This window comes from Diadema antillarum, unplaced genomic scaffold (assembly GCF_040938485.1).
Source record: "Diadema antillarum isolate AM-2024a unplaced genomic scaffold, OU_Dant_1.0 scf00000070, whole genome shotgun sequence".
NCBI lineage: Eukaryota > Metazoa > Echinodermata > Echinoidea > Diadematoida > Diadematidae > Diadema > Diadema antillarum.
Genome location: NW_027270959.1, coordinates 1,146,311 through 1,169,645, shown reverse-complemented (window position 1 = coordinate 1,169,645; position 23,335 = coordinate 1,146,311). Strand labels below are relative to the sequence as shown.

General features: G+C 40.3%; 1 protein-coding gene across 1 annotated transcript in view; it reads left to right on the top strand.

Moving 5' to 3' along the window:
- Nucleotides 1-4,121: 4,121 nt before the first annotated feature.
- The window catches only part of LOC139716810 (uncharacterized), a 50,822-nt gene continuing 31,608 nt past the window's right edge, over nt 4,122-23,335 (top strand). Inside the window, exons 1-11 of the mRNA XM_071628342.1 lie at nt 4,122-4,438; nt 5,068-5,202; nt 6,683-7,219; nt 7,932-8,216; nt 9,582-9,812; nt 11,288-11,458; nt 12,966-16,724; nt 18,402-18,629; nt 19,431-19,715; nt 21,312-21,482; nt 22,454-23,308. Of these exons, the coding sequence (XP_071484443.1) occupies nt 4,348-4,438; nt 5,068-5,202; nt 6,683-7,219; nt 7,932-8,216; nt 9,582-9,812; nt 11,288-11,458; nt 12,966-16,724; nt 18,402-18,629; nt 19,431-19,715; nt 21,312-21,482; nt 22,454-23,308 (6,748 nt within the window). The 5' untranslated portion in view covers nt 4,122-4,347. The remainder of the gene's footprint in view (nt 4,439-5,067; nt 5,203-6,682; nt 7,220-7,931; nt 8,217-9,581; nt 9,813-11,287; nt 11,459-12,965; nt 16,725-18,401; nt 18,630-19,430; nt 19,716-21,311; nt 21,483-22,453; nt 23,309-23,335) is intronic.

Sequence of the window (23,335 nt, the reverse complement as noted above, 5' to 3'; positions counted from 1 at the left end):
CAGTCAACAATCTCTCCCTGAGTCTATCGATGTTTCTTTCAGAAAAATCACGAAAAGTAAATCTTTGAGACTTAAGACAACAACTTTTCACGAGAGGAACCTTTGCGTATATCGGGAAATGATCAGATATATCGGATACTATGACACCAGATAATACAGACGAAATATTATTACAAAAAATATTGTCTATCAACGTGGATGATGTGTCAGTCACACGGGTAGGTTTTCTTATTAACGGTATAAGGTATTTGGATAACATCAGATCTAAAAATTCTTGGCAGTGGACATTTTCATTGTACTCCAATGTAGTGAAGCAAATTCAAATTAAAATCTCCCATAATGAAAATATTATTTTGTTTGATGTAGGGAAGGCGTTAGCAACAAATCAGAAAACGTTTCAAAAAAGTCCCGGAAATTGGACGAAGGTGGCTATACATTTCACCAACTACAATATTCTTTTGTTTTGATAATTCAATTTCAATAAAAATACATTCCAAACTATCACACACTACATTCAGATCTTTCAATATTTTAACTTTCAAATTGTTTGTAACAAAAAATTCTACACCACCCCCTCTCCTATCAAGCCTATTATTCGAATGAAACGTATACCCAGGAATAGAAAAAAAACGAGGACGGCAAATTGTTTATCCAAGTTTCTGAGATACCAATGACAGAACAATCAGATTTCACTTGATTTAAAAATATTTGCAGCTGATCAATCTTGTTTTTAAGACTTCTGATATTGTAATGCAAAAGAAGAAGTTCACTCACAGAAGTCTTTTGCATTGTTCAATCATTTCATTTACAGAGTGATAATTCACGTGATGTTGCAAAACTAACCGATCATTGGGATCAAAATCAAATTGCAACTCAGGTGTGGCCGTATAAATTGACCGTAAAAAGCCAGGGTTGTCAGCACAATCTGAAGTCTCGGTCACAAATGAGGAGTTTATATTAACCTCATTAGCCATTGTGAATTAGATTACAACTAGTGGGGGAGGAAAAATTGACAGCAAAGAAACTACCACTTTCTATAGCGGGACGGAGAAACAAACGAGGCATGGTTCCCAAACGTGTGACATACGAAAATGACACCTGTTGGAAGGTTTCTATGTACATCGCGTAACATATTGGCACTGCAAATACGAGAAAAGCATGACATTACTATTAAACAAACATTGAATTAATCAATGAATCTAGGGTCGAGTTGTTTTATCGTATATTGTACTGCCGTTCATTGAAATATGACAATAATTCGAGTTGACACTAGTTGGGTAGATCGTATATGTGTTCTTTATTATGTTCATTTTATGGGGAAAATGAATAATACAATACAATGCAATCGTTAAAAAACACCGATTGCTCAGTTTTTGCATAATTATGATGATAAAAAAAAAATCTTGCGGGCACATAATAGGCCTACTCGGACTGGATAGGCCTACAACTCATGAGCCCTGATTGCAATGCTATACAGACAGCGTCTCCGCCCGGTATGTCAGCCAGTGATGGTTCTGACGGTGGTGCTGGTACTGCGTATAATTCAAACTAATGATTCTTGTGCCGAGCTGTTTTCATTGTAACTGATTGACAATATTTATTGATTGACACAATTTCTATGCCAAAGATAATCTTATCATGTTTGTTATACTCTGACACTGAATCAGCGGTGTTTAGGTCGATGAAGGGCAATTCGTTAATCAATTACAATAAAAAGATAATAATAATTTGAATGATATAGTTAAGGAATTATTTTTTATGTTGTTTTTAATCTGATTTTCCTAAGGGAGTGATTCCCTAATGCCGCCAGCTCCTCTGAGATGCTGCAGAAACTCAGTTACCCCTACGAAAGGAGTCGCCACGAGGATTTTGATCTCGAAAAATAATTGTGAGCTCCAATATACGATCCATTGCAGAACTGAAGTTTTCGCACGTTCTCCTGTTGCAAGACTTGATTGGAACATTCGTTTTGAACAAAGATCGAAATCATTCATTTCGTATCTATTTTAGGTCGATTCCGAGAGCTGACTCTTAGTGTAAAAAATGAAAACAAAAATGAAAAGAAAAACATTTTAAAAATGAATACAAAATCGGACTTTCTTGGTTGTACTCACTTGGCATTCCATAGCTATTTGACACTTCCTCCTCCCCCCCCCCCCCCCCCATCTTCTGATGTAACATCAGAAGCAAAACATTACATGACTGCGGGTTTAAATTACAAAGATAAAGAGAATCTTGAAGTCTTTAACGTATCCGTGTGTGCAATTTCAGTGTTTTGTTTCATGGTGGGAATATATATCATTCAAGCGAAGTAAGCTAGCGACTTTCTACAGGTCTAATAACAACCTGCAAGCGGAAGATGACGTCTGTGTGGGTTTAGCGACCTCCAGACTGTATAATGTAACAGCGTCTTTTGTTACAATTTGAAAGAGACCTTTGTTTGGGCAAACGGCAGCTAACCAGATATAGTGGTAACTCTCGGGGGAAGAGGGCCAGCCTTTGCTCGATCACTTTCTTAATTTCAGGGGGTGCAGTTGAGTTGATTCCTGATTTTAAATTAGGCTTTTTATTCTTGTTGTTTTGGTAAATAGGTTGTTTATGTATTCAATGTCGATGACGCGCTGAACACCAAATCTTATTCGACTCAATCAAATTCAAATCAATTTTATTTCCAACAGCACATTCTTCCAATTATATATTTAAAATGTAGCGAATACAAAATAGTATACATAAATATAGTTATTACTATATACGATGTCATATACTGAATTATATGAAACCATTATTGATCAAAATCATTGTACATATTGGAAAAGAGAGATCGTAAAGGCAAGCTTGTAGAGATGTGGGCCACTTCATTTCCGGGTATATAGGTGACATTTTGGTTTTCGAATATTTGGGGAATTAGTGGCTATAACCCCAACAATAATATTGGAACGTATATAGAGTGGCCCTTAACGCTTCTGCAAAGGAAAAGTTATTGAAATGGGGCATCATGCTGTGTTTTCCATCCACCACGTTCCTGATTACAAAGTGTGATAGCTTCCTTTTTTGATTCATTTTAACATGTACATTCATTAATTTTTGAATGAATGTATTTTCCATTCTTTCATTTCTTTATTGGCCATTCATTCATCTCAGTGAATCTATTTCAGTACCTAATTTTCTCTTCATCTCGCTTCTTCTCTCTATCTATGAATCAATCAATCAATCAATCAATCAATCAATCAATCAATCAATCAATCAATCAATCAATCAATCAATCAATCAATCAATCAATCAATCAATCAATCTTTATCATCTGTCTATCTATCTACATGTATTTATCTATCTATCTGTCTATTTCATTATCTATCAATTGAGCTGTCTATCTCTATCTATGATCTATTAATCTATCTATCTATCTATCTATCTATCTATCTATCTATCTATCTATCTATCTATCTATCTATCTATTTATCTATCTATCTACCTATACCTATCTATCTATGGGCTATCTATCTATCTATCTATCTATCTATCTATCTATCTATCTATCTATCTATCTATCTATCTATCTATCTATCTATCCATGTATCTATATGTATCTATATCACATCTATCTCATTATCTATCTATTGAGCTGTCTATCTCTATGTATCTGTCTATCCATCTATCTATTTATCTATCTATCTATCTAATTATAGGTCTATCTATTGAGATATGTCTATCTATTCTATCTATGTATCTAATTATCCATCTATTGAGCTGTCTATCTATCTATCTCAAGGTATATTATGATTCTCTTCATATTTCTTTGTCGTTTTATCATCTAGTGTTAACACTGTTATTAGTTTCTTGTAATCGACAGTCCTTAGACCAATTTTAGACCATTTCGCTTATGGCTGGATCAATCTGATCTACGAGAAAACAGCAATCTAAACAAAATTCAAATCGACAACACAATAATAGAGGCAGGCGCAATAATAGTCGGGAAAGACCATGCTCATTGGGCGTTTCCCTTTAAACGCGGAGAATTTGTATAGGCTTTCCGTAAGCGATTAGTCATTTTGATAACCTCAAAAATCGTTGGGTGCATTCCACCTGCCATCGATTTTTCAAATTCCGTCTGCTGAAGCAGTCTAGCGTGTCGTAATTTTCCCCGTAATATCCGACGTTGGACATCGTACTCGAGCCTAGTATTCTTTTCTTCAAGTTTTGTGATTTTACTGTAAGGTCAGGCGGATTGAGGAACAAATTCACTCAAAGATGTTACCGTCCTGACGCAGAAGTGAGGTCAAATTCCTGCTGAGGTGATTAGAAAGCGTCATCCTTCGCCTAGCTACCAGTGACGCCGTTTTGGTGAAGATGAAAGGCTCAGTCCCACCCATGCGTATTGGTGTGCTGTTGTATCTGGCTGTGGTGGTCCTTCTCTGGATCGTCACTCCACCGATCAAAGGTATGTGCACTCGAGTTATAAATACAACATTATTTAAGGCAGAAACCAGTATCATATCAAAATTAGGGTAAACAAACTGCTGCAGTCTCGTTTGCCTGTGTTGGGGCACATTTTCATTTTGAGTTAAGTTTGAGGTTGTTTCAGGAATTGCCCACAACCAAGAAAAGATGACAACAGGTAACAATGACAAACAACAACTGCAGTGCTCTGCCTCTGTGCTATAGTGTAGTGGCAGAGCTGCACTGTGCGGCCTGTATGTTATGTTTTCTACTAACTTACTACTCCCTGTAAAGTGTGAATTGTATATTAGTATCGGATTTCATCAATTCTGCATCACCTGGCTATTTATATTTAATGTAAACAATGGTAAAAACCGTGGAGCTAGTACAGTCTTGAAACCAGGGTGAACCATCAATCATGCAGACACCACACGTTCGGCTGAATTGGATCTAACTCATCTGCCTTATTTACTGCTCTGAATAACCATAATTTGAGTAGATCTAGATTCTAGTCATATACACTCATAGCAAAGTATTTGCAATAACCAAACGATACCCAGAGAAGTAAAATAGTTTCTCTTGATTTATTTACTAATTTTTTTCATGTTGAATCATTTCCCTCCACTCCAGCTCAATCCTGCTCTCTGATCATAAACCAAGTGCAGTGTGCTGATGGGAGCTGCATCTTCTCTTTCTTCCTCTGTGATGGCCACCAGGACTGTCCTGATGGTTCTGATGAGACAGAGGCCACTTGCAATGCCGCTGGTGAGCAAAGTACTACATCTATGATGAATTTCTTAAAGGAAAAGCATACTCAATGTATGAGATGTCAAGCATATAAAAGAGTATTCAGGTTAGACAAGCAGGAAAGGGGCAGAATCGTAGATATGAAGACTAAACTTAGGAGGCAAAATTCTACTTTCAGACTGATCTCCCAAGTTTGAATCTTGACAGCACATATGCTATAACCCAGGGGTCGCACTTAACTTTTTTTTTAACCAGCCAGGCGGACTACTTAGAATCAATTTTGACACTGAAACAATATTTTGGCTAGCCAGACGGACTAGTAACTTCAGAATTTTATGATTTTTAGCTAGTCCGACGTGATTTTGGGTGGCCAATGGCCAGCAGACCATCGCCAATTTCGAACCCTGTTATATTTTGTACATCCTTGGACGAGATATTTTTACCCCAACCCCAGTCTCCTTCTCAACCTAGGTGTATCTGTGAGTACTGACAATGCTGGGTTAATGATATTGATAATGGCAGGGCTGTCTGGAAGATCAATGCTAACACTCAGATCAGAAAAGAAGAAGAGTAAGTATATCATTAACATTATTTAGTGTCATATTTTTCTGTGAAACAGTTGTTTCGTTCTCAGTCACATTCAAAACAGCTAGGCCAGTCATCTCACAATTACATTGTATGTTAATGACTATGTGTATTTGTATAGTACACATGTTTGTGTGCCATCTAGAAGCAACTTCCATACAATGGACCATTTCAAATCAGTTGATCGCATTGACCCATGCTTATTGGTAAAAATAATCTTTTCTTTATGTTCCTTAGTGCTCTCCATTGAAATTTCATTGGACCTTAAGTAACCAACTATTCACAGCTTGATGATATAATAATAATAGTAATGATAATGATAATAATAATAATAATGATAGTTGATAATGATAATAATAATAATAATAATAATAATAATAATAATAATAATAATAATAATAATAATAATAATAATAATAATAAAGAAGCATTGTTGACATTATCCAGGAAAACTTTGTGGTAGCCATGTCCAACCAAACAATGGATTGAATCTTTATGCTGCTGGGGAGCAAGTTACATGGTAAAGCTGCCATTGTTATCTCCTCGTACACACAACCTAATTTCATATACATGTACAAGTATAATTTGTGCACAGTTGAATCATATTTGGCTACAAATTCTAGAAATGTCAAAGAGTGTATGGTAGTTGAAAAACTTGAAATGGAAATAAATTAATGCCAACATTTTATCATTGATGTAGTTCCATTATTAAAAACATGGTTGGTTGAGTGCTGAGAATTTTTGATTTATTCTCAATACTCATTAGGTTCAAATGGTGACACATATTTGCTGTATATTGTATATTTTCATATTTTTTTTTCATTTTTTTTTTGAAAAGTAACTTTTATGTCAGCTTGATTTCTGATGATGTCTTCTTTTGTTTTGTTTGCCATTTTTCATTTATTATTTGTAGTTTCAGCCTGCGATAGTGACCCATGCTTGAATGGTGGTACTTGCCTTGCAACGGACAGAAGTAGCAGCAATGTGGCTTACTACAACTGCACCTGTCCTGCCAACACAATTGGCAACCAATGTGAAACTGTTCTCACCACACTCCCTCCCACTGGCACAACAAGCCCAACCACAGAAACCACAGAACCACTGACAACTGCAGCAACAACCTCAGTGACAACAACGCAACCACAGATCACCACAGTACCACCAACTACCACGCAAGGCGCACTGACTACGCATCCCGCAACGACTGCATCGACCACTCAGATGCGGACTACTGCAGCCACAACTGTGCTGTCAGAAACCACTACAACTTTATCGAGCACTGCAGCAAATACTTTATTAGTGTCCACACTTCCAGCAGTTGGAACAACTTTGTTGCCATCAGATCAGACAACTCCTTTAGAGCCTTGTGACCTACTTGGATGTGAAAATGGAGCAACCTGTGAAGAAGTGGGGAATATTGCCACATGTATCTGTGCTGCAGGGTTTCAAGGTATTGTAACCAATGGTCATATGACTGTAGGTCTTATTTCTGCAACAACAACAAAAAAGCAACAAATCCCAAAATTTCATCATTTAAGTTTGCGATTGTAATTGCCAGTGTGACTCAAAAGGCTTTCACACTTTCGGTATTGAATTTGTATGCAAAATGTATTCAATACATGTCTCATGCTAAAAGAACATAGTCATGTTCAAGTCTGAATGCAAACTTGGATTAAATTTTTCCCCAAACAATTGTTTCAAATCAAGTGCAGCCAATTACGGTCTGGAGCTGTTTTTCATTATCAAGGATTTTGCCTAGATTGACCTTGTAATCACATTAACAATGGTGTGTGCATATTGAATATAAGTATACTCTTGCATACTGAGAATCATAGATTTGATCCATACTACAGAGTTTTTGATGCAGCTGTTCTCTGGATTGTCTGTGGAAGTAGAAAGGCAAGGAGACTTATTTCTGTGTGTGAAGGCTGTAACTGTCAAACACGTTAAAAAATGTGACTACAGTAATGCTCTTTTTGTAAGTGTGAAACTTCTCTCCAATGGACGTGTTGAACACCCCACTCTCATTGGACATCCACTGCAGATAAGAGTTATCTGGGTCCTAAGATAATTTCTTTTCTCTGCTCATTGATTACTTTTTCTGTAAATTACTAAAGAAAGACAAAATTCAAGTTGATGTGTTTTAAATTTGCTCTATGCAGGTGAGAGGTGTGAAATTGTCATTGGAGCATGTGCCAGTCTTCCGTGTGCGAATGGCGCCACCTGTCGCAGCGATGGTGGGTCCTTCACCTGCGACTGTGCTCCAGGCTACTATGGCACCCTGTGCAGCTTCGAGATCGACGAGTGCGACCCCGATCCGTGCCAGAATGGGGCCTCGTGCGAGGATCGCGTGGCTGGATACTTCTGTCAGTGTCCCCCTGGATACGAAGGGCAGCATTGCGAGGTGAACACGGACGAGTGTGCCAGCACACCATGCAAAAATGGAGGTAATTCAATAGCATAGCTATATAGCTTGGGCTTATTGCATAGAATTTTTTACCTGAGAAAACTCAGGAGACCTTTTTAACAAAGTTCTTTTCTGTTTTAAAATCAATTGCAGAATCATACTAACCCGGGTTTTCAGTTCTTACCAGAGTTTTTCTCGGGTAAAACATTTTATGCAGCAGGCCCCTGGTCTTAGAGAGAAAGTACAGTAGTTGATATGAAAGCACTTTGTAAATACAAAGTGCACTTTGTGTCGACTGGATGTACGAGATGATGGATCTAGATGCAAATGGAAGACACCACGTGGCATTCTGGAATGATTAGTGATTGAAGGTTATTAAAGAAAGAAAGGAACTGCTATTCAGGACTGATTCTTTTTTTAAGCAGTTGTTTATTTTTAATAGAACTAAGGCTTTTAAAACAAGCTCAAGCTGCAGTGGCGATCCAGAGGGGGCACACCGGGTGCGCGCCCCCTCTTTATTTTTAGTTAAAACAAAAGAAAGAAAAAGAAAGAAAATGGAGGGGGGGGGGTGCGCTCCCCTTTAATTTTGCAAAGGCACCTCCCTTTTACAGAATTTCTGGATCCGCCCCAGGGCTGGAAAACACAGTAATATGTGTAGTGATAATTCCTTGCTATGCGTTACACTCTTTGTCACTGAAATCAAAGCAGTACGTATACAGTGTACAGTGCACTCACACTGATCTCTTAGGAATGTTTCTGCCAGGTCATCATTTTCTATTTCTTTTCTTTTCTTTTTCTTTTTGCCATGCAGACAGGAAAAATCCAACAACTATAAAATTCTGTTCCCACTTGAGTGTCATTATTATACCCAGATAGAGACAAATAATGTAGATTCAAAGTTTTGTGCTTAAAGATCAGATTACTGTTGCAGATATCAAACCCTTGACCTTTAGTTGAAATCAGAGAGTGCAATGCGTCCAGATCCTAACCCTGTAACATTACTCCCAGATTCAAATGACATACCAGTCAGGTGTATTGATGTCTATTTATGGAAACTGACAGCAAATTGCACAAGCAGAACACTTCAACATATGGGTGTTAGTGCATGGTGGATGAAGACACTATTAAATATGATGCACCATATTTTCCCATCAAAGGTTGTACAGCTTTGCAGCAAAGTATTGATTGGGTAATTGTCCCTGGCTTGGTGTATATTTTGCAGAAGCTCTGCATTTGTATTCAAGGAGAAACCATTCAGTTGCTGATACTAGCGTAACTTTGCTACATTTTTCATGATAAGGCATCCTTTCAAAGATGCAAGTGGCCTGTGATACTCTGCTTGGGATTGAATTCCGTAATAATGATTTTATGGTACGTTGTACTTGTATGTTCTGTCCTATCCTAGCTGGATGCACGGATCTGATAAATGGCTACAGTTGCCAGTGTGTGGCCGGATTCTCGGGGGTCAACTGCGAAGAGGACGGGGACCAGTGTGCCAGCAACCCCTGCCAGAACGGAGCCACCTGTCTTGATCTCGTACGGGCCTACCAGTGTGTCTGTATTCTTGGCAGTGTGGGCCCCGACTGCGAAGTGGATGAATTTGACGAGTGCAGCAGTGATCCGTGCCAGAATGCAGGTATGAGATTGTTTTCTACTGAGTTTGAGCACATTCTCATTACAGGCACATTGGAACCCTAAATATAACTCAAATCACTGTTATTTTATTTTATTTATTTTATTTATTTTATTGAAACATATTTATTCAGGATAGCTTGATCAGCATGAGCTGTTTTTCATCAAGGTCCTGAGATAAAACATAAAAATACAAACAAAAATTCAGTCATTACAATGAATTGTCATCAGTATAAAATCCAAGTCAGCTACAGTAATTAAAATATCAAATCAGATGAATAGTTCATTATTAACAATATAAAATTCATGTTCTAAAATTCACTTTACAACTCCTTTGGCGAGAAGACTGCAGAGAAAGACAAAGAAAAACAAATCTGGACTGAGCATTAGAATTCATATTGGCATAAATGCCGGCATACATGTCACTCTTTTCAAAGGGAGCACATGACAGTAGAGTACTCATATCCACCCAATCTCTCACTCACACACACACTCACATACACACATACACATACACATACACACTCACACACACACACACACACACACACACACACACACACACATACACACACACACACTCACATACTCACACACACGCGCGCACACACACACACTCACATACACACACACGCGCGCACACACACATACACACCACACACACACACACACACACCAAAGAATAATCATAATATTAACAAGCATAATAAGAGATATGATAATGTTCCCACGCTGTCTCTCGCAGAAAAGAGGTTACAAAAAAAAGCCCAAAGATAAATAATTTTCAATAACTAGAATAAACACGACAGGAAAGATTTTCTGCAGCTTTATTTGACATATCCTTAATTTTCAATAACTAGAATAAAAACGACAGGAAAGATTTTCTGCAGATTTATTTGACATATCCTTACTTACACTGTACCTTTTTACAGCTGTCTAATTTTTGTTGAAGCACCAAAAAATTTATGATATATTGTAGTCTTGAATTCAAACAAACTACTGTGGCTTCCCTTTTACTTTGAGACCCCCATCCATAAAATGAACTCTAGAAGCAAGGTCACATTGTGAATGAGGAAGTGAATGAATGAATGAATGAATGAATGAATGAATGAATGAATGAATGAATGAATGAATGAATGAATGAATGAATGAATGAATGAATGAATGAATGAATGAATGAATGAATGGATGGGTGGACAGATGGATGGATGAATGAATGAAAGAATGAATGGATGAAAGAATGCATAGATGAATAAATAAACATGATTGAATGTCTTCATAGGAGAAGGTAACTGACCTATGCTCTTGCTTTTTGGGAACGCAACTGCAAAATCTCCAGCAAATGTGAGTGCTTGATTGTTGCAAGTAAAGTTGCATCTGAAGTTGGACCAGTGATCAGTCAGCATATCGACCAATCAGGGTCCTACCATTCTGATTGTAACAAACTACTGGTATGTATGCTCTGTTTGCTCTCTGCAGCAACCTGCATAAATGGCATCAGCCGCTACACCTGCGCCTGCAGCGGGGGATGGTTTGGGACCAACTGCGATGAAGACGGTGACCAATGCGAGGCAGCTCCCTGTCAGAATGGTGCAACGTGCGTCGATGGCATCATGTCTTACACCTGTGAATGTGTGGAGGGCTTTTCCGGTATGTGGGGGATGAGCAAATCTAGTGTTGCGACTGCCATGCGTTCGAAAGTGATTTAGACAAAGTCAGTTTCAATGGCTGATTTACCATTTCCATGGGAATATGGCAGATCATTGCATATCATACTCATATTGACAGAGACTTTTGAATACGTTCATAGTCTCCCTCAATGTTCCGTGTGACATCTCCTTTTCAGTAGTGTACATTGTTTCAATTTCATTCTTGACAGCTTAGGGGTTGCATCAAAATTATGACCAGCAGGATCCCTCAGGATCCTGCTTGAATCAGGATCCTACAGGGTCCTGCAAGGTATAATTTTGATGCAACTCCTAGGCATTGCATCAAAATCAGGATCCTGCAGGATCCTGATTCAAGCAGGATCCTGAGGGATCCTGCTGATCATAATTTTGATGCAACACCTTATACGCTGCACCTTCAGTCTATGTATCTCGCACCTTTGCAGTAGACACAGTTGAGTATCATTTGAGAAAAGTCCATGAGCATTAGACAGTCTTGCCCTTATACCATGCAGTAGTTGTAAATTCTCTGTGGAAATATTAAAATGCAGAAGACAGCTATTGCTCCTACACATCTGGTGCTAAGCACAAACTTTTACAAATGGGCTAAATTGCAGATATTGTGCCCAAAAGAGCTGAAAATCTTTTCATCTATGACAATGATCCATAAGTAAAATTCCTTTCATTGGAATACACATTCAAGGATAGGCCCATCATTATTGTCACAGTTTTATAAGACATTGCTGCTGTTTAGGTAGGGATTTTCTTTATTTTCAGAGACGATTTTGCTGCTTCAGCCTCCAGATATTTCACAAGGCAATAAAAGTTAAACTTGCAGTAGTACTTTAATCAATTTCTCTTGAACTTTGTATTTCACTCTATCGCAATACCACATAGTATGTTGCATTTCTGTTACTTTTTCCATCATGGCTAGTTTGAATCTAACTTTAATCATTGCAGCTGATAGATCTTGCTCTTTTTTAATCAAAGCCAAAAGAAAGTGAGGTGCAATGTCCTATCCGAAATGTGTAGATTTAGCTTGGCTGTATTCCTCTCACAATTTCTTCAAAATAACCATGGTCAATGTAGGTAGACTTTTACAGGTATTGTGATTGATCTAGTCTCCAGATTGTAAGATTCTTGTAGGAAACTCTTGTAAAAAACTTTCAATGCAAGCCTTTAGCACAAAAGATGCCTGAGTTGATATACCATGGATTTCCTGATATCCCTCACAGTTTGTCACACTGACTTCATTCATTGTGTTTCATAGGCAGCCCCTGATTTAAAGGTGAGTACTACTTTGGCATTTTGAAGAAAAGAGGAAAAAAAAATGCTTGTTGCCAGAAAATTTTTCCCGCACGTAGTAAAATTGAATAGATGAAATTACACATCAGTAAATCTTCTCACCAAATTTACTTATGTTTATGTTATGTTTATAAATAATTTCTAAAGAAATTCTTGCATTGTGTAATATCTTCTTCTACCTGTAGGTATAAATTGTGAGACAAATATTGATGACTGTGCCAGCAACCCATGCAGTGGAGAGGCTACGTGTTTGGACCAAGTTAATGGTTACACCTGCCTCTGCCCGCCAGGATTCGAAGGAGATCATTGTGAGGTTGATATCAATGAGTGTTCCAGCAATCCCTGCAAAAATGGAGCAACATGTCAGAACAACATCAATGCCTACATTTGCATCTGTGCTCCTGGTTTCACAAACACTACCTGCGAGCAGGAAATTGATGAGTGTGCTAGTCTACCATGCAGCAATGATGCAACGTGTGTAGACGTTATCAACGGCTTTGTGTGCAACTGCTTTCCAGGGTTCACTGGAGAGTACTGTGAAACAGACATCAATGAATGTAGCAGCGACCCGTGCGAAAATGGTGCTTCGTGTGTCGACCGGATCAATGAGTATTTTTGCCAGTGTGTCTCAGGGTATGAAGGAGAGCGGTGCCAGATCGAAACCGATGAATGCCAGAGTGATCCGTGCCAGAATGGTGCTACCTGCCGTGATGCCTTTGATGCTTACGTCTGTGATTGCGTGGAAGGTTACGCGGGCGTTGACTGCGAGACTGATGTTGATGACTGTGTAAGCGACGTCTGCCAGAATGGCGCCACCTGTGTCGACCTTGTGAATGGATTCCGCTGTGAATGTCCCGCGGGCTTTCAGGGATTGCGATGTGAGGAAGATGTCCTAGAGTGCCTCAGCAGTCCCTGTAGGAATGGAGCAACCTGCCAAGAAGAGGTCAACGGATACATTTGCAGATGCCTGGAAGGGTATGAAGGTGCCAACTGTGAGAGTCAGATCGACGAGTGCGCAAGCGACCCTTGCGAGAACGGAGCTACCTGTAATGACCGCGTGGCAGGATACACCTGCGCTTGCGCTCCTGGCTACATGGGCGCCAGATGCGAGACCGAAATCTTAGAGTGTGCCAGTGGACCCTGCCGCAACGAGGCCATTTGCAACGAGGGAATCGGTAGCTACACTTGCACATGTCTGCAAGGTTACACAGGTACCCACTGTGAGACAGACATTGATGAATGTGCAAGCTCTCCGTGTCAGAACGGAGCGCAGTGCTCTGACCTAGTTGGTAGATACGATTGCTCTTGTGCTGATGGATTTTCAGGTATCAACTGTGAGGTGGATATTCCGGAATGCGACAGTGACCCTTGCCAGAACGGAGCCACTTGCGAGGACCTCATTGGGCGATACCGCTGTGTCTGTGTTCCCGGCTTCCAGGGAATAGACTGTCAAATGGATATTGATGAATGTAGCAGTAGTCCTTGCCAAAACGGTGCTACATGTGTTGATGTCATTAATGGTTATCAGTGCAGCTGCGTTGCTGGTTACACAGGGGAAAATTGCGACACAGAAATCGACGAATGTGAGCAAGACCCATGTGAAAATGGGGCAGCTTGTTTGGACCTTGTGAATGGGTTTATGTGCATCTGCCTTCCGGGATATACTGGCAACACATGCGGCACAGACCTTGATGAGTGCTCAAGTGACCCCTGCCTTAATGGTGCCACATGCAGAGACCTTGTCAATTTATATGCCTGTGACTGCATTCCAGGCTTTCAGGGCACAAACTGCGGGAGTGACATTCTAGAATGTTCCAGCAACCCCTGTCGGAATGGCGCTACCTGCAACGAGGGAATCAATGGCTTTTCTTGCTCATGCCTCGCCGGATTCAATGGTACCCACTGTGAGATCAACATTGATGAATGTGCAAGTAATCCGTGCTCCAATGGGGCAACCTGCAACGACCTGGTAAACTCCTACAGGTGCTTGTGCCCAGCGGGCTTCCAGGGTTCAGAGTGCAGCGATGACATCCAGGAATGTTCAAGCGATCCTTGCCAGAATGGCGGCACCTGCCTTGAACAGGTGGCCAGCTACATCTGTGCGTGTGCTCCTGGATACACAGGACTTCACTGCGAAGTTGAGATTAATGAGTGTTCCAGCAATCCATGCCAAAATGGAGCCGCTTGCACAGACATTCTGGATGGCTACACATGTGAATGCCTGCCAGGTTTTCTTGGTAGCAGATGTGAAATTGACATCAACGAATGCAGCAGTGCCCCTTGCAGGAACGGAGCAGAGTGCCAGGATTTTATCAACCGCTATAACTGTCTTTGTTTGGATGGATTCTTAGGGGAGAACTGTGACACTGAGATCGATGAATGTGCCAGCGATCCTTGTGAAAATGGTGCTGAGTGTATAGACAAGATTGCTCAGTACTCTTGCAACTGTACACTTGGCTACAGTGGACCACAATGCGAGAATGAAATTGATGAATGCATGTCCAACCCTTGCCTGCGAGGGACATGCATTGATTTGATTGGGCGATATGAGTGCCTGTGTGAAGCGGGCTACTCGGGTAGAAACTGTGACCGAGAAGTGAATGAGTGTTCCAGTAGTCCTTGTCAGAATGGGGCCACCTGCGAAGATCTAGTGAATGCATACCGCTGCTCTTGTGCTCCGGGATACTTTGGGATAACGTGTGCCAATGAAATCGATGAATGTGGCAGTTCCCCATGTCAGAATGGTGCATCTTGCACAGATGCTGTTGCTGGATATGTCTGCGACTGTCCAATGGGTTATGAAGGCGATAATTGCGAGTTAGACGCTGATGAGTGTGAATCTGATCCATGCCAGAATGGGGCCACCTGTCAGGATATCTTGAATGGCTACCAGTGTCTCTGTGCTGCTGGGTTCCAGGGCATCTTCTGTGAGGACAACATCAATGAGTGCATCAGTGAACCTTGCGCTAATGGGGCAAGTTGTCAGGACCAAGTCAATGGATTCCTATGCTTGTGTCCTGAGGGTTACACAGGCACACTGTGTGCAGAAGAGCTTGATGAATGCGCAAGTGCACCTTGCTTAAATGGAGCAACTTGTATAGATGCTCTGGCTAGTTTTACCTGCCAGTGTGCACCGGGCTTTGCTGGAAGACTATGTGCAGAAAATATTGATGAATGCAATTCTGAGCCATGTCTTAATGGAGTAGCATGCGTTGATGGTATCAATGGATATTCCTGTATCTGTGAGCCTGGCTACACTGGGTCACTCTGTGAGAGGGATATTGATGAATGTGCTAGTAACCCTTGTCAGAATGAGGCCGTCTGCCAGGAAGGCCTTGCAGGCTTTGCTTGCCTGTGTAGACCAGGTTTTCTTGGATATCTCTGCGATGTCAACGTAGACGAGTGTCTTTCAGATCCATGCCAAAACAATGCCACCTGCATCGACAGTGCCAACAGTTACATCTGCAGCTGTCCTTCTGGGTACCAAGGTGCACATTGCGAGGTTGAGATCAACGAGTGCCAAAGCGAACCCTGTCAGAATGGTGCTTCTTGCCAAGATCTCTTGAATGGCTATCAGTGCAACTGTGCAGAAGGGTTTCGGGGCACCAACTGCGAAGTCAACATTGACGAATGTGAGAGTGATCCGTGTCAGAATGGAGCGCTCTGTCTCGATGGTGACAACAGTTTCACCTGCCGCTGTAGCCCTGGTTATGCAGGGGAACTGTGCGAACTAGAGGCAGATGAATGCGAGAGTGTCCCGTGCCAGAACAATGGAACCTGCGTTGATCTTTTCAATGGGTACCAGTGCTTATGTCCTCCTGGGTTTGAAGGGGATGAATGTCAGATCGACATTCCAGAATGCGCCAGTGGCCCGTGCAGGAATTTTGCCATATGCTTGGACAGGATCAACTTCTATGAATGCGAGTGTCCTCCCGGATACACAGGTGAAATGTCTTTGTAGAGCATGCCACTAAACCCATCCGTGGTAACCATACATGTCATTTTGTGTGAGCTCCTAACACTTCCAGTGGTGCCTTTGTACTCTTTCGTGGCAGTGATCAATGTTAGGCTTGGTCCATGTGCTGTTTTATTAACACATGATATATTTAATGCATGTTATGTCATTGGCTTCATAGTTTGTCTCATGGGCTACTTCTAACGCATTGTGTTCATAATTACCATAATGATATCATATATTTATGAGCATGCTTGCGGTCTGTATTAGTAATGGTCAAATTAGCAACATGTGCAAATAACTATTAATGCTTGCTAAACTCACACCGTTTTTGCCTTTGTCACTCTGCTTTTTCATCTTTTGTCTCATCTTCACAATTATCTTGTATCCAGTCAGAATCTTCTATCTACAATTATAAATATATGTTGATTTCAAATGTCCATTTTTAATAATTTTCGTCAATGCTAGCCATTTATGTACTTTGCATTTAACATTTTTCTTAATTGTAGTGCTATTAACATGTATAAATTTTGTGTCTTTCAAGAGAGCTGCATTACAGATATAGAAGACAGCTGTATATGACTTGATTGGATGATTGGATGAAATTCAATTTCAGGCAAAGAGAAAAAGATACATTATTATTCAACAGAAATAGAATCCCAGAAATTGATATGACAGTTGTATTGTTTTTGTAATTTCTAAGTTATGCTGTTATGAGATAATCAATATTGCCGTTGTTGTGAGCATGTTCATTTTGAGATATAATGCCGCATATATGTGAATGCATTTGAGATGCAAAATGAGCCAAATGTTGCTGGTTTTGAGCAAATTTCACAGTTGATGAGTTCCATTCATTGAAAATGCATGAGATACGGTGGTGGATGTATGTGTATGTTTGCCAACCCAGCATGTGAATGAATTACATGTATGTTTACCTTAGTGTTTTTTTGTTCACTTATTGCATTCTTTCTGTCATATACTGATTCAGCTTTGCATGCCACACACATGCAAGGAGCACATTGATTGCTTTGCACATATACCAAGGACAAAATTAACACACATGTCAACCCGAATTTCATTTCCTTCATACATGTATATTCATTATGTTAATGTTGCTTGTGTAATGATCCGTTACAGTATCTAAATATTATGACTTATATACACTGAACTTGCAAAGTGAAAGTTTCCACTAATCATTCTGTTGTAAGGCTTTCCACATTCAAGTGCTTGAGAATTAAAGCCAAATATCAGTTTTGTTTGCACAAAGCTATTTCCTCCATGAATGTTATACCCCTCTCCTCCAAAGCTTAGCTGTAATGATTGTCCCTAGGGGTGACTTCGGGTGTAGAGGGATAATTTGGAACTTAGGTCTCTGATGACATTGTCATAGAACCACTGAAGTTCTAGTTTATTGCGTGTAGATGTCCATGCAGAAGTTAAGCAGAAACTCGTCTTCACTGGCTAATTTTATGGCTTGAAGTCTTGAAAAGGAATTTTTTTTTTCAAACTGAGGCATAAAAGTATACCACTCGCCATAAATTATGCTTTCATTAAAGCGATTCTAATCTGAACAATAGATTGGTGTGCGTAACTGGCCTTGGCTAGAGTAATTTGGGTGTCTCATACTTTCCATATGTTCTTTTTTCCCTCTCTGTACGTTGTGCAGGCACTCACTGTGAAACAGACATTAATGAGTGTAGCAGCGACCCCTGCCAGAATGGTGCTACGTGTAATGATCAGGCTGGACGCTATGTGTGCCAGTGTGCTGGGGGGTACACCGGTCTTCGCTGCGAATCAGAAATTACAGAGTGCTCGAGTGACCCTTGTCAAAATGGGGGAACTTGCATGGACTTGATCAATGGCTACACATGTTCCTGTGTACTTGGCTTTGAAGGTAAGTTTTCTTTTCAACCCATTGAGGAAGGATTGATTTTGCTATAATACGCATTACCCATAGACACTCGCTGGAGTATTCTTGGGACTCGTCTTCATCCGGTTAATGACAACCTTAAAGAAGATTTCAAAGAATCAAACCTTGAGAGATGCAACCCAAATGATTTTATTTGATTACTTGTAGAAACAATTATGGTGATTCCAAACTCACAACTTGTTTTGTTTTTATAGACTCTTTAAAGATATCTTTTTATAGATGAGAATGTTGGGAAACAAAAGAAAGGGAAAATACACTGTCTTGTGATGTATGGCATAGATAGAATCAGTTGGTTGCAGTTATTGTTGATCATTTCGTTGATATGTCAGAGTTAAATTAAAGAAGACATACGGTGGGATGCAAGGAGAGAATAATGTTAACACTGCAGCTTTCCAAAGCTATCCGTAAAAACACAGTGCATATTGTACAAGCGATTAGACTGTAAAAAAAAAAAGAATTCTATAGGAACTCAGACAGCTTAATTACCGATATTTTACTGTAAACTTTATGGATTCTGGAATCCAACTCCTCACTTAGTGTACCAAAGTGATAATGTCACAATCTTTTGTTGTACATTGTAGCTTATAGCTGGTTCTAAAGACAATATTCTTACACAAGGCTTCTGGCAGTGGGTTGGAATCGGGTATTAGCATGGTTAGCAACTGTTGTGTTCACAGATATTGTGGGTACGTGAGGATGTTTCAAACCATTTTCCCTGGTAATGATGACATCACACAATGGTACTCTACACTGTCTGCACACTAGGGGTGCACTGTGAAATCAACATCGATGACTGCTCGCCTGATCCGTGTGCTAACGGGGCCCAGTGTGTGGACAGAATCAATGGCTACCAGTGCAACTGCACCCTCGGCTATGAGGGTATGAACTGTGAAACAGAGATCGATGAATGTGGCAGCAGTCCCTGCCAGAATGGAGCCACGTGCTCTGATTACATTGGGTCCTACAACTGCACCTGTATGATGGGATACGAGGGCGTGGACTGCGAGACGAACATCGATGAATGCGCCAGTCTTCCTTGTCAGAATGGAGGTAAGTAATGTTATGATTCATAAGTTTACATACAGAAATATATGATAGTAAAGTGATTAACTAATAATATATGATGAAATACAACACATGGAGGACTAAAAACAACAACACTAACTACATTCATATACATTTGTTTTCCCAGTAGGGCCTATCTGGTGAAGGTGTGCATCTTTTGCCTACTTTGAGTGCAATTTCAAGATGTTATACCCAGATTTTGTGAGTGCTGCTAATGTTTGAAGAAGAATGTCTTTCTCGGCAGAACATTAGGCAAATGTTCATATTGCTGTTTACAACCAAAAGTGACCTAACAGCATGAATTATTATGTAATAGTGCAAACCTATCAGTGGTTCTACATGCAAATCTAAATGTTTGCAGTCAAAGATGTCATAAAACATAAAACCTACTCTCTCAATTTTAACAGCAAAGGATGGTACAAGTGTAAATGTGCTGAAGTGTGTAATTTGCCATTGTTTCATCTCTATAGATATGATACAACTTAATTAATATTGAAATAACAAGAACATCCACAGTTGTATCATTTTCAAGTTATATGTATGCATGTATAAACTCGTACTGATGCAAGCACACTCATGTACATGGCAAGGTAGATAGGCCTACATTGTACTAGTCAAGGTTTTTTTGTGTTCAATTCAAATCACTAGGGAGCTGCATAGACCAGGTGGATGGCTACCGTTGTAACTGCACAGGGGGCTTCTTTGGGGTGCACTGCGAGCTGGACGGGGACCAGTGTGCAAGCAACCCCTGTCTCAATGGAGGCACCTGTACCGACCTGATCCTGGGCTATCAGTGCAGCTGTCCAGAGGGACTTGCAGGAATCAACTGTGAGATTGACCTGATCGATGAATGTGACAGTGACCCTTGCCTAAATGGAGGTAAGATATTCATCTTAATGGTTTTTGAAAGTGTAAATGATTACCACTTACGGTAATCAATGGCAATCATATTTACATCAGAACAATGATCATGGTCATATCATAATCTCTTTCTTTCAACAATGATTGAGGTCAAAGCTGTTTTCTGTATCTCCATCTTATGAAATGTACTGTAATCTTTTGTTGTGATAACATGTATTTGTCAATTAACATCAAGATTGCTTTCCTTATGATGAATACAGTCAACCTTGTTTAAGTTGACCACTCATAAGTTGAATAATCACCTAAGTCAAAGGTCTATTCAAGTTCTCTTTTCTTTATATTCTATTGATCTTAATCCCTCATACAATGTAAGTCCACAGGAGTGGACGAAAGCTAGCCAGCAAGTCACTAAAGGTTGGTAGAAGCCTAAATCTCCTAATGTACCAGTAAGTCAAATTTTGTCAAGAGTGGAAGCTATTTCTTCAGTCCAAATAGATTCGACTTAAGCGAGGCAAAGGCTGTGGTATTTGCAGTTCTTTGTAATTTACAATTGAATTTTGAAATATTTCCTGTCAATTTGTGCCACTCCTACTGTGGTGAATCTAATCATTATTTAAGGAATATCTGTTGCATGACTGACTATCCTTGAACATTCTCTTGGATGATCACATTAAAAGACGAAATATATATGATATATATATTTTTTTGCTTATATGAAAGGAGCCTGCATCAATCTTGTTGGTGGCTATGAATGTAATTGCACCGGGCCTTGGTTTGGTGTCCACTGTGAGCTGGACGGTGACCAGTGTGCCTCGTCTCCGTGTCAGAATGGAGCCACCTGTCAGGATCAGATCCTCCAGTTTACCTGCAGATGTGTGCATGGCTACGAAGGTAAAGTGATTTTCATTTCACTTCATTTCATTTCATTTCATTTTGTTTCGTTTCGTTTCGTTTCGTTTCGTTTCGTTTCGTTTCATTTCATTTCATTTCATTTCATTTCATTTCATTTCATTTCATTAGTATCATTGCAGCATCACTTTACAAGTATACTTGATGAAAGTACATTCAGAGTTCAGATACATGCAATTTCTTTATTACGATTGTTGTCATCATTATATTTGCTCTTATCAAACACGTACACAAAATATATGCCGGGAAAGAATGAGAAATTTTGCTCCTTGATAAACCATATTTGTGTGCACTCAAGAGGATCACGGACAAGAGAGGAGAAACTTGACTACCCATGAGGTGTAGATACTACTCCCAAGCCCACTTGAATGCCCCAAATACAACAATACGTGTACATACATCTTTGTGGAATGCATTAATGCACCACAGGTACATCCAAAGAATTCATATGCAAGCAATCACTTATAGAATAAGAGCATTGTACTACACCCTGCTCAGCCTTTTAAGCATTTCTAAGTATATAAAAGTGCCTAACCTTTGACATTTTCTTGTATGCAGCTCTATGGGGGAAAGACTCTCATTTTTCTATAATATATTGGCATGCTACACGTATCTTCCCTGTGTACAAGTCTGCAAATGTAATGATGGTATTTTGTCGGGAAGTTGGCAGGAAGGCAGAACATTAGTCACGGCTGTCAATTTAAAGTAGTTTTCTGCAGTCTTACATCTGTTCATATTTCTTTAAATCTGACTGCCTGCATTTGGATAGCAATTTTTTGAGGGGTGTACATACATATTTATGGGAACCATGCTCTATCTTTTCCTTTTCCAACACAAGACAATTTTTTTTTTTCAAAAGAGAGATGAGTGATGAAAATTGCCAATTTTCCAAGCAGCACTGTGTGTGATTATGTGTCATTCAACATGTATATGTCATTCTTCTCACTTCCTAGGAACGTTGTGTGAAAGAGAGATTGACGAGTGTGCCAGCCAACCCTGTCAGAATGGAGCGACCTGTAATGATTTGTTCAACAGGTTTACCTGTGACTGTGTAGCAGGGTACACGGGGACGCTGTGTGAGACAGAAATTGATGAATGCCAGAGCTTACCCTGTGTGAATGACGGGTTGTGTATCGACCTAGTCGATGGATATGAGTGTAACTGCACCGGTGGCTATACTGGAGTCAATTGTGGGATCAACATTGATGATTGTGAGATGAACGAGTGCATGAACGGCGCCATGTGTATGGACGGAATCCAGACATACATGTGTCTCTGTCAGCCGGGTTTCACTGGTCCCCTCTGTGAGACAGATCTGGACGAGTGCATCAGTGACCCCTGTGTTAATGGCGCTCCATGCATCGACATGCCCAACGGATTCTACTGTGACTGCCCCTCGGGCTACAATGGCACGACGTGCGAGATCGACATCGACGAGTGCGCCTCAAATCCCTGCCGGAACGGGGGTACCTGCACAGATGCGCCCGATGGGTATTTCTGTGAATGCGCTCCGGGCTTCGAGGGCATCACCTGTGGCGTAGAAATCAACGAGTGCAGCAGCAACCCGTGCCTGTTCGGGGGAGAATGCGTCGATTTGGTCAATAGCTTCAATTGCACCTGTGCTCTCGGTTACTATGGAGTCCGCTGCGAGTCTGAAATCAGGGAATGCGCCAGTGATCCTTGCCAGAACTCAGCACCGTGCATCGACCTCATCGGTGCCTACTTTTGCAACTGCTCAGCGGGCTACGAAGGCCAAAACTGTGAGATGGAAATAGACGAATGCGAAAGTAATCCCTGCTTGAATGAAGGTATTTTGTTAGCATTCTTGTGATTCT